This window comes from Balaenoptera musculus, chromosome 3, assembly GCF_009873245.2.
Source record: "Balaenoptera musculus isolate JJ_BM4_2016_0621 chromosome 3, mBalMus1.pri.v3, whole genome shotgun sequence".
NCBI classification, from domain to species: Eukaryota; Metazoa; Chordata; class Mammalia; order Artiodactyla; family Balaenopteridae; genus Balaenoptera; species Balaenoptera musculus.
The window spans coordinates 155,342,598-155,359,698 of NC_045787.1; the positions used below are offsets into that span (position 1 = coordinate 155,342,598).

At 38.0% G+C, this 17,101-nt stretch overlaps 1 protein-coding gene across 4 annotated transcripts in view; it reads right to left on the reverse strand.

Annotated features, from left to right (window-relative positions):
- Positions 1-328: 328 nt before the first annotated feature.
- NLRP3 (NLR family pyrin domain containing 3) overlaps positions 329-17,101 on the reverse strand; it is a 54,286-nt gene continuing 37,513 nt past the window's right edge. For 2 of the 4 annotated variants that reach the window (XM_036849418.1, XM_036849419.1), the window contains 3 exons: positions 4,822-4,992; positions 4,147-4,317; positions 394-1,007 (listed from right to left, as the gene is read on the reverse strand). In XM_036849418.1, coding sequence (XP_036705313.1) covers positions 908-1,007; positions 4,147-4,317; positions 4,822-4,992 — 442 coding nt within the window. In that variant the 3' untranslated portion in view covers positions 394-907. Of the gene's footprint in view, positions 1,008-4,146; positions 4,318-4,821; positions 4,993-17,101 lie in introns of all 4 variants that reach the window. The other 2 variants (XM_036849416.1, XM_036849420.1) reach the window with 2 other exon arrangements.

Genomic DNA, 17,101 nt, shown 5'->3' on the forward strand with positions numbered 1-17,101 from the left:
ATAAATCCAAGATAAGCTCTTATAACTGAAGGCAAAATGCATTTTCTACATAATACTTCTATTTATGAATATAGGCTCCCTCTACTCTAAAACTTTCTTTTGCATGATTTCAACCTCCTGTCCTACCAGAGCTGAAATTTCAACCATCAGAGTTAGGATAAGACATTTTTTTTTTCCTTATTCATTACAATTGAATCATTTGGCAAAGAGATTTTTTAACACATGAAGCAATTTAATTTATCTTTAGTAGTTTAGATAAATAAGTAAAAAGATTTCTAGGCACACTCTCTTAAAATTAAGGAAAGGAAACAAATTAACTCAATAAATACAATAAAGTTTTTCTATTTTCCAAATTTTCAACCAGCTACAATACAATAAAATGAATTATTTTATTAGAAAATATAACTGTTCAAAGATTAAAAATAAATAAGTTGCTGCCACAAAATTGCAACATAATATACAGTTAACTCATTCTGTTATGGTCAGTTAAGAGAAAGATGGCAGGAGGAATGATACAGTCAAAAGTAAACAAAAAAAGGGGAGGGGGAAGATATGAGGGAAAGGAGAGCTAGAGCAAAAAGAGAAAAAGAAAGAAAAAGTGCTTTATTGAATGAGTTAGTTACATGAGGTCACCAAGTGGAGCACATCCTCTGACTGAGGCACTATGGTGAGACCTGCGTTGTTTGATGATTTTATTGCCCTGGTGTCTTCAACCCAGAGGTAAAGGAGATGCTCACATTCTCTAGGCAAAGGCACCATCAGCAAGCTTCCACTCTTCCTCACTGGACCAGAAGAATCACAGAGTGGTGGTCTTAACCTTGATGGAGGAGTACTCACTACCACTTATCCACACCTGGATGGCAGGGAAGGCAAAGAACCTTGGCGTCTGGCAGCCCTGCCTCCACCACTACCGAGCAGGCTCAAAGACAATGGCCAACTCAGGCTTTTCTTCTTGAAGTGTTTCTAATGCACGTTTTGTATCATAATTGAAATACATTCCACACAACCTGTAAAAGCAAATAGAGAAGCTTTGGATTGTACTCTTCAAATAAACACTTTCAGTTTTTGGCTTTAAAAATCTCATCTCCTCACTTAGCCTCACACTTCTAGGTTTTCCAATGTTGCACTTCATGCCTAATGTGGTTTCTGTGATATTCAATATTTTTAACCTTCAAGTTTGGAAATGTTTAAACATGTGCAAATATAGAGAGAATAGTATAATGAATCCCATTACCCAGGTTTGGCAGTTAACAGCTCATGGCCAATCTTGTTTCATCTATCACCCACCCACTCCTCACATCAGTGGATTATCTTAAACACAGCAGTTCATGCATCTATAAATATTTCAATGTGTGAAACTAAATGCAGACTTTTAAAACATAACTGCAATGCCATTATCACACCCAAAAAAGTTAACAATAATTTCTAAATATCAATATATGTCCAATCAGTGTTTAAACTTCCTCAACTGTCTGATAAAATTTTTATATTATGTTCATTTAATCAGGAGCCATATAAAGTCCACACATTGGGAATTCCCTGGAGGTCCAGTGGTTAAGACTTGGTGCTTTCACTGCCATGGCCCAGGTTCAATTGCTGGTGGGGGAACTAAGATCCTGCAAGCCGCACAATGCAGCCAAAAAAAAAAAAAGGTCCACACATTGTAATTGCTTGGTATGCCTCTCAAGTCTTCTTTGATATCAGTTCTTCCTCCTTCTCTTTTTTTAAGTTTCCCTTGCAACTTAACTAAGAAATCATACCATTTGTCCTGAAGCATTTCTAATAATCTTGATTTGGTTGTGTTATGGACTGTTTGTGTTCCTTCAAAATTCATATGTTAAGGCCCTAACCCTCAATGTGATGGTATTTGGATATGAGGTCTTTGGGAGGTAATGAGGGTTAGATGAGGTCATGGGGGTGGGTCCTCATGATGGGATTAGTGCCCTTATAATAAGAGATACCACAGCACACACTCTCTGTCTATCTCTGTCTCTATCTCTGTGTACCACATGAGGACACAACAAGTCCAGAAAAGAGCTCTCACCAGAAACCAAATCAGCCAGCGCCATGATCTTGGATGTTCCAGCTACCAGAACTGTGAGAAATAAATGTCTATGATTTGTTTAAGGCACCTAGTCTTTGCTATTTTGTTATGGCAACCTGAGCTCACAAGACAGGTTGACTGCATCCATGGATTCCCCAGTCTATTTTGAGCCTGTCCCTTATCTCCAGAGTGTCCTTCAGGGCTGGGTCAATTAGCCCACATACAGAAATGTCCCCAGCTTCATCCTGACCAAGAATTCCTTTCTTTCCTATTTCTCTTAGCTCTGGAAATGGCTTTTCTTGCAAGAAACATGTTCCACTGTGTCCACACAAGGATACAATGCTGATCTGAACTATTGTTTATTCAAACCTATATTCTAATTGGTTCTCAGCCTTGAGTCCATGGACAAGGACAGAAATTTCTGGGCTAATAGAATTTATAAACTAGGGGTAAGATATAGATAATAAATAAACAAGAAAATGATATAGCATGTATTATGATGGTCAACACTATGGAGGAAAATAAGCAAAGAAGAGGAAAGGCATGCTGGGTTGCTATTTTCAGTAGGATGGTTACAGTCAGACTCACAGAGAAAACCCTGAGCAGAGAAGTTAATGATGCACAGGAATAAGGCATGTGGATATCAAAGGGGGGAAGTTCCAGGCAGAGGGAACTGCAAGTGCATAGTTTCGGAGGTGACAGTGTTTTTCGAAATAGCAAGGAAACCAGTGTGAGTGGAGCAGAAGGAACTAGGGTTAGAAGATGACTTTGCAAAAATAGCAGAAGCCAGATCACATGGGGCCTTAGACACTGCCATGAGTTTGTGGCTCTTACTTTGTGATAGAAGCATGTTGGTAGGAGTGATATGCTCTGACTCATGTTTTAGCTACACCCTCCATCTGCAATGGTAGATGCAGAGTATCCTGGCAGAATGCTACCAGGACAATCCAGACAAGAGGTGACAGTGGTTTGAACTAGGGTAGGAGCCATGAAGCTGGCAAAAAGTGGTCAATGAGTGGGCATGCTGTGAAAGCAGAGTTAACAGGACATGCCAATGGATTGGATATGTGCATAAGGAAAAAGATGTGTCAAAGATGACACCAGGATTGTTTTGACCTGAACAATTCAGACTGAGTTACCATTGACTGAGATAGGGAAGAAGCAGATTTTGGACAGAAGGGAACAGCACAGGTTTGGATTTGGACATGTGAAATTTGGGAGGCTTATTAGACATCCAAGTAGAAAGGTGAGACAAGCATTTGAACATGGAATTCATGGAGATATGAACTGGGGGGAGGGGAACAGCACATATATGATGAAACCAGAAGACTAGATGATGTAAACAAGGGAGAAAGTGTAAAGAAGAAAAATTAACCCAGTGATTGAGTCCTGGGGATTCAGTATGTAAAGGTCAGAATGATGAAGGGATACCAGAGGAGACTGAGCAGAAACAGCCAATGTAGTAGGAGAAAATCCAGAGGAGAGTGTGTTGACCCTAAAACCAAGTGAAAGAAATGTCTTTAGTGGAGACTGTGATCGTCAGAGCTGACAGAAGTTATGAAACTAATTAGGAAGCTCTTACTAGCGAGGTAATGTGTACCTCAGTGGTATCATTGATGATGGAAAGGAGCCAACGGTCCCAACACCCTGAAGACAGGCCAAAGTTTATGGAATTTCTAATCTTGATGTTTCTGGAGCACTTTCTATTTAGAAATTCTCCGAAACAAGACCAACAACATCCCTACTACGCAAGAACCTTTGCAATAAGGATGACCCATGGACAGGTCTAGTTCTACAAAGTATGATACCTTGCATAGAAATACAATTATCTTTGGCTATTTTTCATTGGGATTTGTGTTTCTTTCAGGAATATGGATGAAAGGTCTTTTCACACCCAAATGAACCTTGATTATTCTAAATGTCTGGATGAAATTGAATACATAGTTCATGACTCAATTACTGTATACATTTATAAATCTGCAACTGGCCCAGGCCCAACCTCACCCAGAGTGCAAATGAAGCCAACCTGGATTTTGGAAACTGGCCAACTTTTCCTTAGCACTAGGAGCCCTGCCACACAAATCTCTACAGAGCACACTTACTTCAGGCTTTTCAGGAGGCAGCCCTGCTGTTTCAGCACTTCACAGAGTAGCATGACCCCCAGATCACCCAGGTCATTGTTGCCTAAGCTCAACTTTCGCAGGCTCTGGTTAGAAGTCAGAAGTGTGGAAAGACCCCAGCAGCAGTGTGACGTGAGGCTGCAGTTGTCTAATCTGCAAGAAAGAAGGTGATTTCAAGAAAATGTACCCTTAATTATCCTCCACAGGTCTCCCAGATCTTAGCCTGTAATATTTCAAATGCAGAAAAGGCTCAGGATTAACAAACTTGGAACTGCCTTATGTGCCAAGGGTTATCATTCTCTCCTCTTCAGATGAGAATATTTTTTCCCGTCTACTGGATTTTGCAGTTCAAATGATTAACAGCAGTTTATGAAATGATTTTTCCCAAATTCTGTGTCTCTCCCCCAGATTTTCCTAAAACACTAGTGCCATACCACCCCCACTCTTTTGTGGTAGAGAGATTTATGGTGAAAGGAACTTCAGTATTTACCTTTACACCATCTAAAAGTACAGCTCCTCCTAGTCCCATAATCCTGTAAGAAGCCAAGCCCTAGGAAGACTCTCAGATATAGATTATCTCATCATCATTCCCCTCAACTGTCCCCTTCCCTGTAGCCACCATGCATTCCCATCACTGTAATAAGCTCAGAGACTTACTCCAACACCTGAAGCTTGCAGTGGGCATGTAAGAGTCCCTTACAGAGTAGCTTGATCCCCACGTCTCCGAGAGCATTGCCCCGTAGGTAAAGGTGTGTGAGATTCTGGTTTGTGCTGAGCACCGAGCATAGAGCTAGACAACCACCTGATGTAATGCCAGAATTCACCAACCTGTAGAAGGAACAGGGAGAAGAATCCTCAATGCCCAGACTTCCTTGAACATTGCACAGCTGTCTCAACACAGGAACTTCATTTTATCTGAAAAGCTTCATGCTTCAACTTAAAGGTCAGTGGCCAGCATCTTGGATATAATCTGAGGAGAGCATGACTCCCTATCTCTGGCCCCATAAAAGAGACAAATGATTTCTTAGCAGATGCTTTCCTGGGATCAGCAGAAGGGACAGAGCAAAAGCAAACTGATCCACATTCCCTCCACATTCCTCCTTCTTACACGTATTCCCTCTGGCCATACATGTTCCTCACTACCACTTCTTCCAGAAAGACATCCTAGATTGTCTCTTACTAATAATTCTCATTATTATTATATTAACACTGCAGAGGCCTACCTTATTTGATTCTTATACCAACCAAGCAAGGTGGCAGTGCAGCTGTAACTATTGAATATTTTCTACAGATTAGAAAGCTGAAGCTCATCAAATCATGTGTTGCTTTTAAGGTCAAAGAGAGTATTTGGTAGAGAGGGGACCCAGACTTACACCTTCTAGAGCCATCCCCTTCTCTATTGGCCCTTCTGTCCATTTCACACTACCTTCTGCCTTGTAAATGGCCTCTCAGAGTACAAAGCCCTAGGTTTGCATTATACGCAGTGGAACTAAGATTTTTGATGTACTACTCTTGGTCAAGTTGAGAATATACTATCACCCAACAAGAGCATAAGGGCTCTGAAATAGAGAGCTGTGTCACTCCTGCATAGAAGCTCAAAGAGTAATATACAGTATGCAGAAAGTCACATGTGCTAGGCCTTCAACAAAGCTTTGATTTAAGAATATCTCATGCAGTCACATTTCTTTCTTAACAATGACATGTTTTTAAGTTCCAAGGTGTCTTAGAATCAGAAAAAATAGAAATACAGAAAGAAGTGATCCAGACAGCATAGCATGAACAGATGACCAAAAGGAAACAGAAATAATTATCCATCCGCTAGTCTCCATCTTCCCAGTCAAGAATGAATCACAACAAAAAAGACTGAGTAAGCAAGACAAAGAGGGAAATGAAGCCCAAGAGGTATGAACAAAAACAATTGAGTAGTTTATAGTAAGTTCTTCTTTCTAGCTAAGGAGAATTTTATCAGAGGATCTTCAGTGAACATGCAGAAGGGATTTTCAGGATTTCTGGCTATCATAGACTGAATGTTTGTAGTCCCCTTTCCTCCAAATTTCATATGTTGAAATCTTAACTCTCAATGTGATGGTATTATTGGGTTGGCCACAAAGATCATTTGGGTTTTTCTGTAACATCTTAGGGAAAAACCCAAAAGAACTTTTTGGCCAATCCAGTAGAATGTGGGGGCTTTAAGATGTGATTAGATCTTGAGGGTAGAGTCCTCATGATGGGATTAGTGCCCTTTTAAAAGAGACCCCAGAGAGCTGCCTCACCCCTATCACCATGTGAGAACACAGCAAGAGTGGCTGTATGCAAGCCAAGAATAGAGTCCTCACCAGTAACCAGGTGATCTACAGGCACCTTGATCTTGGATTTCCAGCCACCAGAACTGTGAGAAAAAAAATGTTTGTTGTTTGAGCCACCTAGTCTATGGTATTTTTGTTACTGCAGCCCAAATAGACTAAGACACTGGCAAAGATGAAGACCATTCCAGAAGACTAGAGATTGTCCTCAAAAAGGAAAAGAAAGAATATTTTGAAAGTTACAGAATAGTAAGATTTACTACTATTTCCAGAAAAGGGCTAAAAAGTATTATGCAACAGATGTTTGAGGAGAAGTACACAGTGAAGTGGCAGCAATTACAAGTAGATAGGGTGGTTTTGTTAAGAATAAGTCACATCAGGATTATCAGAATGTTGGTAACCACTGAGACTGAGTGATGGGTACATAGAGTACATAATGAAATGCTTAGAAAATCAAACAACCAAGCCCTACCAACCAAACCACTAGATTAGAAGAATGTAACCAACATCATATATCTTGGTTTCACTCAATCCATTCGACTCAGATCTACATTTACTGAACATAGATATCTTTCCATGTACTATATTGTTACTGATTTTTTAAAAATTTACTAATGATATGCCTTATGTCACAAAAATGTCTCACAAAGAAAATTGAGGAAGAAGATTTAACATTTATTGAGTATCTACTAATTGCTTGGCTGTGTGATGATGACTTTAAATAGGATTATCTCATTGAATTATTAGAAAACCAAGATGCACGTGTTGTTTTTATATCTATTTTTAAATAGAAAAACTGAGGATCAGAGAAATCAGTTGAAGAATAAGAAGGAGCTTTCTAGATGGACAGTAGGAATGGAAGAGTAAGGGTAACCCTCAGGCAAAAAGGAAAATGGTATGCAAGGGTGAGGAAGGGTGAAAGAGTGGGCCAGGTTCTTAGAACTAAAACTTCAGTATGACTCAGAAGAGTGAAGGGTGTGGTAGGCAAGAGGGAAGAAGCAGCAATTTAGGGCTGATCAGGGATAGCCTTGTGTGCCAAGCTAAGATATACCAAATTTACCCTGATTTCAAAGAAGAACGTTTGAGGGTTTTTTTGAGCAAAAGCCCAGTATTATCAAATTTGCATTTCAGAAAATTCCCTCTGATGTTATGTAAAAGAAAGATGAGAGGCAGAGGAAATTGAAAGTAAACACAAGATTAGAATTATCCTCTGTTTACTTGTCAGCTCCCTGGAAAGTCCCACTATTCAACAAGGCAGAATAGAGAGGGCAAGAGGGCAGAATAGAGAGGGCAAGGAAAAGGAGAGGGGTGGGAAAAAAGTTACAAGAAATAAAGAATTTTGCAAATGCTTAGTGTGTGATGCTTGTGTAATATTGTGGAGGGGGCAGGGGCAATATGCAGCCAGAGAGAAAGACCTAAAGTTCAAGAAAAGAAATGTTGGCTATACCTAACAAAATATAAAATACCTAAAAGTTTTGCCTCATTAATTCCACTTGTAGGTATCTGTCTCAAAACAAATACACACACATAAAGTTGTATATATAAATATGCTTGTTGCAGAGTTATTTGTAATAGTGAAAAAGTAGAAACTCATCCAAAGGTTCATCATTCAATGAGCAGCTAAATATATTACCATAATGCATACTATAGAGCATTATGCCAAAATCTGTAGATCTGTATATACCAGCATGGCAATGTGTCCACAATAAATGAAAAAAGTAAATCATGGAAAAATGGTCTCATAATGATTCCAGTTTGGATAGACAGAGTATTTGGGGTTGAATCATGTCCCCCAACATTTTATATGTTGAAGTCTTATCCCCCAGTACTTCAGAATATGACCTTATTTAGAAATAGGGTCATTGAAGATGTAATTAGTTAAAATGAGGTCATTAAGGTAAGCCCTAACCCAATATGACTGATATCCTTATAAAAGGGAGATGTTTAAACTCAAAGACAGACACACACCAACACAGTGAGAACACCATGTGCAGATGAAGGCTAAGACTGAGGTGATACATCTACAAGCCAAGGAATGTCAAAGATTGCCAGTAAACCGCCAGAAGCTGGAAGAGAAGTATGGAACATATTCTTCCTCACAGCTGTCAGAGGAACAAATCCTGCCGACACCTTGATCTTGGACTTTTAGTCTCCATTACTAAGACAAAATAAATTTTGTTTGGAACATTTTAACAATAGCAGAACATTCTTCTGCACATGAAAAATTTTCTGGGATAGATCATATGTTAGGCCACAAAACAAGTCTTAGCAAATTCAAGAAGATTGAAATTATACCAAGTATCATCTCAGACCACAATGGTATGAAACTAGAAATCAATAACAGGAGGATAATTGAAAAACTCAAAAATACATGAAAATTAAACAATGCTCTTCTGAACAACTGATGAGTCAAAGAAAAATTATAGGGGAAATAAAATATCTTGAGTCAAAAAAAATTAAAAACAACATACCCAAACTTATAAGATGCAGGAAAATCATTTCTAATGGGAAAGTTTCTAGCCATAAATGCATACATCAAGAAAATTGAAAGATCTTAATTAAACAACTAACTCTACATGTCAAAGAACTAGAAAAAGAGGAATAAACAAAGCCTAAAGTTAACAAAAGGAAGGAAATAAAAGATTACAGCAGAAATAAGTAAAATAAAAAGTAGAAAAATAATAGAAAAAAATAACAAACTAAGAGTTGGACCTTTGAAAAGATAAACAAAATTTACAAACTTTTAGCTAGAAACCTCCCCCCCCAAAAAAAGGAGAGAGAGAAAGAAAACCTAAATCAATAAAATTGTAACAAAAAGAGGAGACATTAAAACTGATATCACAGAAATACAGAAGATCATAAGAACTGCTATAAACAACTATAACAAACTGGACAACCTAGAAGAAATGGAAAAATTCTTAGAAACATACAAGCTACCAGGACTGAATCAGGAAGAAATAGAAAATCTAACCAGACCAATTACTAGTAAGGAGATTGAATCAGAAATTTAAAAACTCCCAGCAAAAGAAGGCCCAGGACCAGATGGCTTCACTAGTGAATTTTATTAAACATTTAAAGAAGAATTATCACCAATTCTCCACAGACTTTTCCAAAAATCAAAAAGGAGGGAACACTCCCTAACTCATTTTATGAGGCCAACATTACCTTGATGCCAGATAGGACACTATAAGAAAAGAAAACCAGAGACCAATTTCCTTGATGAATATAGATGTAAAAATTCTCAACAAAATACTAGTAAACTGAATTCAGCAGCACATTATAAGAATCATGCAGGACTTCCCTGGTGGTCCAGTGGTTAAGAATCTGCCTGCCAATGCAGGGGACATGGGTTCAATCCCTGGTCCGGGAAGATCTCACATGCCGCGGGACAACTAAGCCCATGAACCACAACTACTGAGCCTGCGCTCTAGAGCCTGTGAGCTGCAACTACTGAGATGATGAGCCACAACTACTGAAGCCCGTGTGCCTAGAGTCTGTGCTCTGCAATAAGAGAAGCCACTACAATGAGAAGTCCATGCGCCACAATGAAGAGTAGCCCCTGCTCACTGCAACTAGAGAAAGCCCATGCGCAGCAATGAAGACCCAGCACAGCCAAAAAAAAGAAAAAAAAAAAAGAATCATGCAATATGATCAAGTGGAATTTATCTCTGGGATGCAAGGATAGTTCAACATATGCAAATCCATTAATGTGATACATCACATTAATAGAATGAAATAAAAAATCACATGACCATCTCAGTAGATGCAGAAAAAGCATTTGACAAAATTCAACATCTGTTCATGATGAAAACTCTTAACAAATTAGGTATAGAAGGAATATACCCCATCATAATAAAGGCCATATATTACAAGCCCACAATTAACATCATACTCAACAGTGAAATGTTGAAATCTTTTCTCTATAATCAGAAACATGACAAAAGTGCCCACCCTCCCCACTCCTATTCAACATAGTACTGAAAGTCCTAGCAAGAGCAATCAGGCCAGAAAAAGAAATAAATGTATCAGAATTTGAAAGGAAGAAGTAAAATTGACTCTACAGATGACATGATTTTTATATAGAAAATCCTAAAGACTCAACCAAAAAAACTGTTAGATCTAATCAATGAATTCAGTAAAGTTGCAGTATACAAAAATCAACAAACAAATGTCAGTAACATTTCATGTAGCATTGGTGGTATAGTGGTGAGCATAGCTGCCTTCCGAAAGCCAGTAGCATTTCTATACACTAATAACATTATATAAAAAAGAAATAAAGAAAACTATCCCATTTACAGTAGCATCAAAAACAATAAAATACTTAGGAATAAACTTAATCAAAGAGGTGAAAGATCTCTACACTGAAAACTATAAGACACAGGTGAAAGAAATTTAAGAAGACATAAACAAACGGAAAGATATCCCTTGTTCATGTATTGGAAGAATTAATATCATCAAAATGTCCATACTACTTGAAGACATCTACCAATTCAATGCAATCCTTATCAAGACTTCAGTGGAATTTTTCACAGAAGTAGAAAAAACACTTCTAAAATTTATATGGAACCATAAAAGACCCAGAATAGCCAAAGTAATCCTGACAGAGAAGAACAAAGCTAGAGGCATCATACCTCCTAATTTCAAAGTATATTGTAAAGCTATGGTAATCAAAACAGTATCATAGTGGCATAAAAACAGACAATAGATCAATGGAACAGGATCCAGAGACCAGAAATAAGCCCATGAATATGCCATCAACATATATTTGATGAGGAGCCAAGAATACTCAATGGAGAAGACAATCTCTTCCATAAATGGTGCTGGGGAAATTAGATATTCACATGAAAAGGAATGAAACTGGACCCCTTTCATATATCATTCACAAAAATCAACTTGAATAGGATTAAAGACTTAAAGATAAGACCTGAAACCATAAAATTCCTGGAAGAAAATATAGAAAGCAAAGCTCCTTGACATGGGTCTTAGTAATGATTATTTTTTAATATGACTCCTAAAGCATTGGCAACAAAATTAAAAATAAACAAATGGGACTACATAAAACTAAAGTTTCTGCATAGCAAAAGAAATAATCAACAAAATGAAAAGGCAACCTACAGAATGGGAGACAATATTTGCAAATCATGTATCTGATAAAAGGTTAATATACAAAATGTAAAGAACTCATATAACTCAATAGCAAAAAAGCAAATAATCCAATTTAAAAATGAGCAAAGGGCCTGAATAGATATTTTTCCAAAGAAGATATTCGAATAGCCAACAGGTACATGAAAAGATGCTCAACAGGACTACTCACCAGGGAAATGTAAATTAAAAACACAATGAGCTACTACCTCATGTCTGTTAAAATGGCCATCATCAAAAAGACAAGTAATAACTATAGATAACGCTGCTGTATGGTATATTTGAAAGTTGTTAAGAGAGTAATTCTAAAACATTTTTTGTAACTATATGAAGTGATGGATATTAACAGTGGTAATCATTTTGCAATATATGTATGTCAAGTCATTATGCTATACACCTTAAACTTATACAGTGCTGTACTTTAATTATATGCCAATAAAATTGAAAGAAAAAAAGTAAAAATAAATGTTGCTTAAGCCACTCCTTTTGTGGTACTTTATTACAGTAGCCCTAGAAAACCAATACACAGAGTGTATTAAGATGGGTGGGTAGATGGACAGATTAATGGATGGATGATTGTTCATGTATAACAAAATGTCTAGAAGTTTGCTCATCAGCCTGCTGTAAATTGTTCTCTTGGGAAGTGAGCTGAAAAGGAGCTTTCAATTCTTACTTCATGTATTTGTATTATTTAACATGTTCACACTAAGCATGTATTACTTTTGTAATTAAAAAACTCACAAGCAGGACTTCCAGTTTCCAGGCCAGCATGTAGAAAGCTTAGAAGTTGCCATTCTGTCCTAACAACAAGGTAAAAGCTGAACAAGCTGACGAATCAACAATACTTCTTAAATCCATGAGAAGTGTGGCCACAGCACAATTTGCTGCCCCCAAAATTGGGGAGACACAGAGGCAAATACAAAGAATCATAACTTCCTGGATCAGAAACACATGAGTTTAAACCTCCATGGGAATCAGTGCCCAGGTAGGAAAACCTGAATTGTAATTGACAAATAACTAAAGGCTAGCTGTGGACAAGTCTGAACAATAAAAACACTGGGGGACCCCATCATAAGGGGACCTGCATACTTTTGTGAGTTTTATCTCCAGGAACTCAACCAAGTTCTCACATTAAATATCAGGGAAAAATCCCTCTGTGCTTCCAGTACAGGGAGGAGTAAAGGAACCATTTTAAAATACAAGCATATGTCAGAGATATTGTCAGTTCAGTTCCAGACTACCGTAATGAAACAAATATCGCAACCAAGTTAGTCACACGAATTTTTTGGTTTCCCAGTGCATATAAAAGTTATGTTTACACTATATTTTAGTCTATTAAGTGTGCAATAGCAATATGTCTAAAAAAAATAATGTGCATACTTTAATTAAAAAATACTTTATTGCTAAAAAATGCTAACTGTCGTCTGAGCCTTCAGTGAGTCATAATCTTTGCTGGTGGAAGGTCTTGACTCAGTGTTGATGGCTGCTGACTGATCAGAATGGTGGTTGCTGAGGTTTAGTGTGGCTGTGGCGATGTCTTGAAATAAGACAACAGTGAACAACAAGGCCCTACTGTAGAGCACAGGGAACTATATTCAACATTCTGTGATAAACCGTAATGGAAATGAACATGAAAAAGAACGTATACATATGTATACGTACACTTTGCTGTACAGTAGAAATTAACACAACATTGTAAATCAACTACACTTCAATAATTTTTGTTTTAAAAAGACAACCATGAAGTTTGCCAGATTGATTGACTCTTCACTTGAACACTTAGAAGAATTGTAGGGTTTTTTTTTTTTTTTTAATAACTACTTTATTTATTTATTTATTTATTTATTTTTGGCTGTGTTGGGTCTTCGGTTCGTGCGAGGGCTTTCTCCAGTTACGGCAAGTGGGGGCCACTCTTCATCGCGGTGCGGGGACCGCTCTTCATCACAGTGCGCGGGCCTCTCACCATCGCGGCCCCTCCCGCCGCGGGGCACAGGCTCCAGACGCGCAGGCTCAGCAGCTGTGGCTCACGGGCCCAGCTGCTCCGCGGCATGTGGGATCCTCCCAGACCAGGGCTCGAACCCGTGTCCCCTGCACTAGCAGGCAGACTCTCAACCACTGCGCCACCAGGGAAGCCCTGTAGGGTTTTTAATTGGCCTAATTTCAATATTGTTGTGTCTCAGAGAATAGGGAGGCCCACTGAGAGGAAGAGAGATTACACAGGAACAGCCGATCTGTGGAGCAGTCAGAACACACACAACATTTATCAGTTAAGTTCACTGACTTATATGGGTGTGGTCTGTGGTGCCCCCAAAACAGTTACAATGGAACCAATAAAAATTGCTGATCACGGATCACCATAACAAATATAATAATAATCAGAAAGTATGAAATATGGCAAGAATTACCAAAATGTGACACAGAGACACAAAGTGAGGAAATGCTGTTGGAAAATGGTGTGAATAGACTTGCTCAACACAGGGTTGCCACAAACCTTCAAGTTGTAAAAATTGCAATGTCTGTGAAGCACAATAAAGCAAAGATCAATAAATTAACGTATGCCTATATACCAGAGCACTCTGTTCTTTTCAACAATACTTGTCCTCAGGAGAAAATAGTTGCCCAAAGCCTAACCTGCTGGGATATTATTAGTCTAACTGATCTTAGGGAAGGGAAATACTCAGCTTCAGCCTACTCTAGGCAACCTGTTCTGCTAAGAAGGGAGGAAAAAAACTGAGAAGCAGTTGAAAAGCACTGAGAATTCACAGTCCAGAGGTATAAATTCACTAAAAGGTTGAAACCTAATCATAGGATTATAGAATGCTTCACCTCTCCCCACACTTCATTACCATATTACTAAAGTTCCATTTAGAGTAGTTCCCTCTACCCAGTACATCATGTCCAGGTTTCAAGAAAAAGTTACAAAACATTTTAAAAGGCAAAGAATAAAAGTTGAAGAAACAGAGAAAACATCAGAACCAGAGTCAGATATGGCAGGAATGTGAAATTATCAGACCAGGCATTTAAAATAATTATAACTAATACCCTAAGAGCTCTAACGGATTAAGTAAACAGCATGGAAGAACAGACAGGCAAAGTAAGCAGAGAGAGGACCAGTCTCTCCCATCAGAAAACCTGCACAAGCCTCTTAGATAGCCTCATCCACCAGAGGACAGACAGCAGAAGCAAGAACTACAATCCTGCAGCCTGTGGAACAAAAACCACATTCACAGATAGATAGACAAGATGAAAAGGCAGAGGGCTATGTACCAGATGAAGGAACAGGATAAAACCCCAGAAAAACAACTAAATGGAGTGGAGATAGGCAACCTTCCAGAAAAAGAATTCAGAATAATGATAGTGAAGATGATCCAGGACCTCGGAAAAATAATGGAGGCAAAGATCGAGAAGATGCAAGAAATGTTTAACAGAGACCTAGAAGAATTAAAGAACAAACAAACAGAGATGAACAATACAATAACTAAAATAAAAACTACACTAGAAGGAATCAATAGCAGAATAACTGAGGCAGAAGAACAGATAAGTGACCTGGAAGACAGAAGGGTGGAATTCACTGCTGCAGAACAGAATAAAGAAAAAAGAATGAAAAGAAATGAAGACAGCCTAAGAGACCTCTGGGACAACATTAAACGCAACAACATTTGCATTATAGGGGTCCCAGAAGGAGAAGAGAGAGAGAAAGGACCAGAGAAAATATTTGAAGAGATTATAGTCAAAAACTTCCCTAACATGGGAAAGGAGATAGCCACCCAAGTCCAGGAAGCCCAGAGAGTCCCATACAGGATAAACCCAAGGAGAAACACACCAAGACACATACTAATCAAATTGGCAAAAATTAAAGACACAGAAAAATTATTATAAGCAGCAAGTGAAAAATGACAGATAATATGCAAGGGAACTCCCATAAGGTTAACAGCTGATTTCTCAGCAGAAACTCTATAAGCCAGAAGGGAGTGGCATGAAATACTTAAAGTGATGAAAGGGAAGAACCTACAACCAAGATTACTCTACCCGGCAAGGAACTCATTCAGATTCGATGGAGAAATCAAAAGCTTTACAGACAAGCAAAAGCTAAGAGAATTCAGCATCACCAAACCAGCTCTACAACAAATGCTAAAGGAACTTCTCTAAGTGGGAAACACAGGAGAAGAAAAGGATCTACAAAAACAAACCCAAAACAATTAAGAAAATGGTCATAGGAACATACATATCGATAATTACCTTAAACGTGAATGGATTAAATGCTCCAACCAAAAGACACAGGCTTGCTGAATGGATACAAAGACAAGACCCATCTATATGCTGTCTACAAGAGACCCACTTTAGACCTAGGGACACATACAGACTGAAAGTGAGGGGATGGAAAAAGATATTCCATGCAAATGGAAATGAAAAGAAAGCTGGAGTAGCAATACTCATATCAGATAAAATAACCTTTAAAATAAAGAATGTTACAAGAGACAAGGAAGGACACTACATAATGATCAAGGGATCAATCCAAGAAGAAGATATAACAATTCTAAATATATATGCACCCAACATAGGAGCACCTCAATACATAAGGCAACTGCTAACAGCTATAAAAGAGGAAATCGATAGTAACACAATAATAGTGGGGGACTTTAACACCTCACTTACACCAATGGACAGATCATCCAAAATGAAAATAAATAAGGAAACAGAAGCTTTAAATGACACAATAGACCAGACAGATTAGTTGATATTTATAGGACATTCCATCCAAAAACAGCAGATTACATTTTCTTCTCAAGTGCGCACAGAACGTTCTCCAGGATAGATCACATCTTGGGTCACAAATCAAGCCTCAGTAAATTTAAGAAAATTGAAATCATATCAAGCATCTTTTCTGACCACAACGCTATGAGATTAGAAATGAATTACAGGGAAAAAAACGTAAAAAACACAAACACATGGAGGCTAAACAATACGTTACTAAATATCCAAGAGATCACTGAAGAAATCAAAGAGGAAATCAAAAAATACCTAGAGACAAATGACAATGAAAACACGACGATCCAAAACCTATGGGATGCAGCAAAAGCAGTTCTAAGAGGGAAGTTTATAGCTATACAAGCCTACCTAAAGAAACAAGAAAAATCTCAAGGAAACAATCTAACCTTACACCTAAAGGAACTAGAGAAAGAAGAACAAACAAAACCCAAAGTTGGCAGAAGGAAAGAAATCATAAAGATCAGAGCAGAAATAAATGAAATAGAAACAAAGAAAACAATAGCAAATATCAATAAAACTAAAAGTTGGTTCTTTGAGAAGATAAACAAAATTGATAAACCATTAGCCAGACTCATCAAGAAAAAGAGGGAGAGGACTCAGATCAATAAAATTAGAAATGAAAAAGGAGAAGTTACAACAGACACCACAGAAATATGAAGCATCCTAAGAGACTACCACAAGCAACTCTATGCCAATAAAATGGACAACCTGGAAAAAATGGA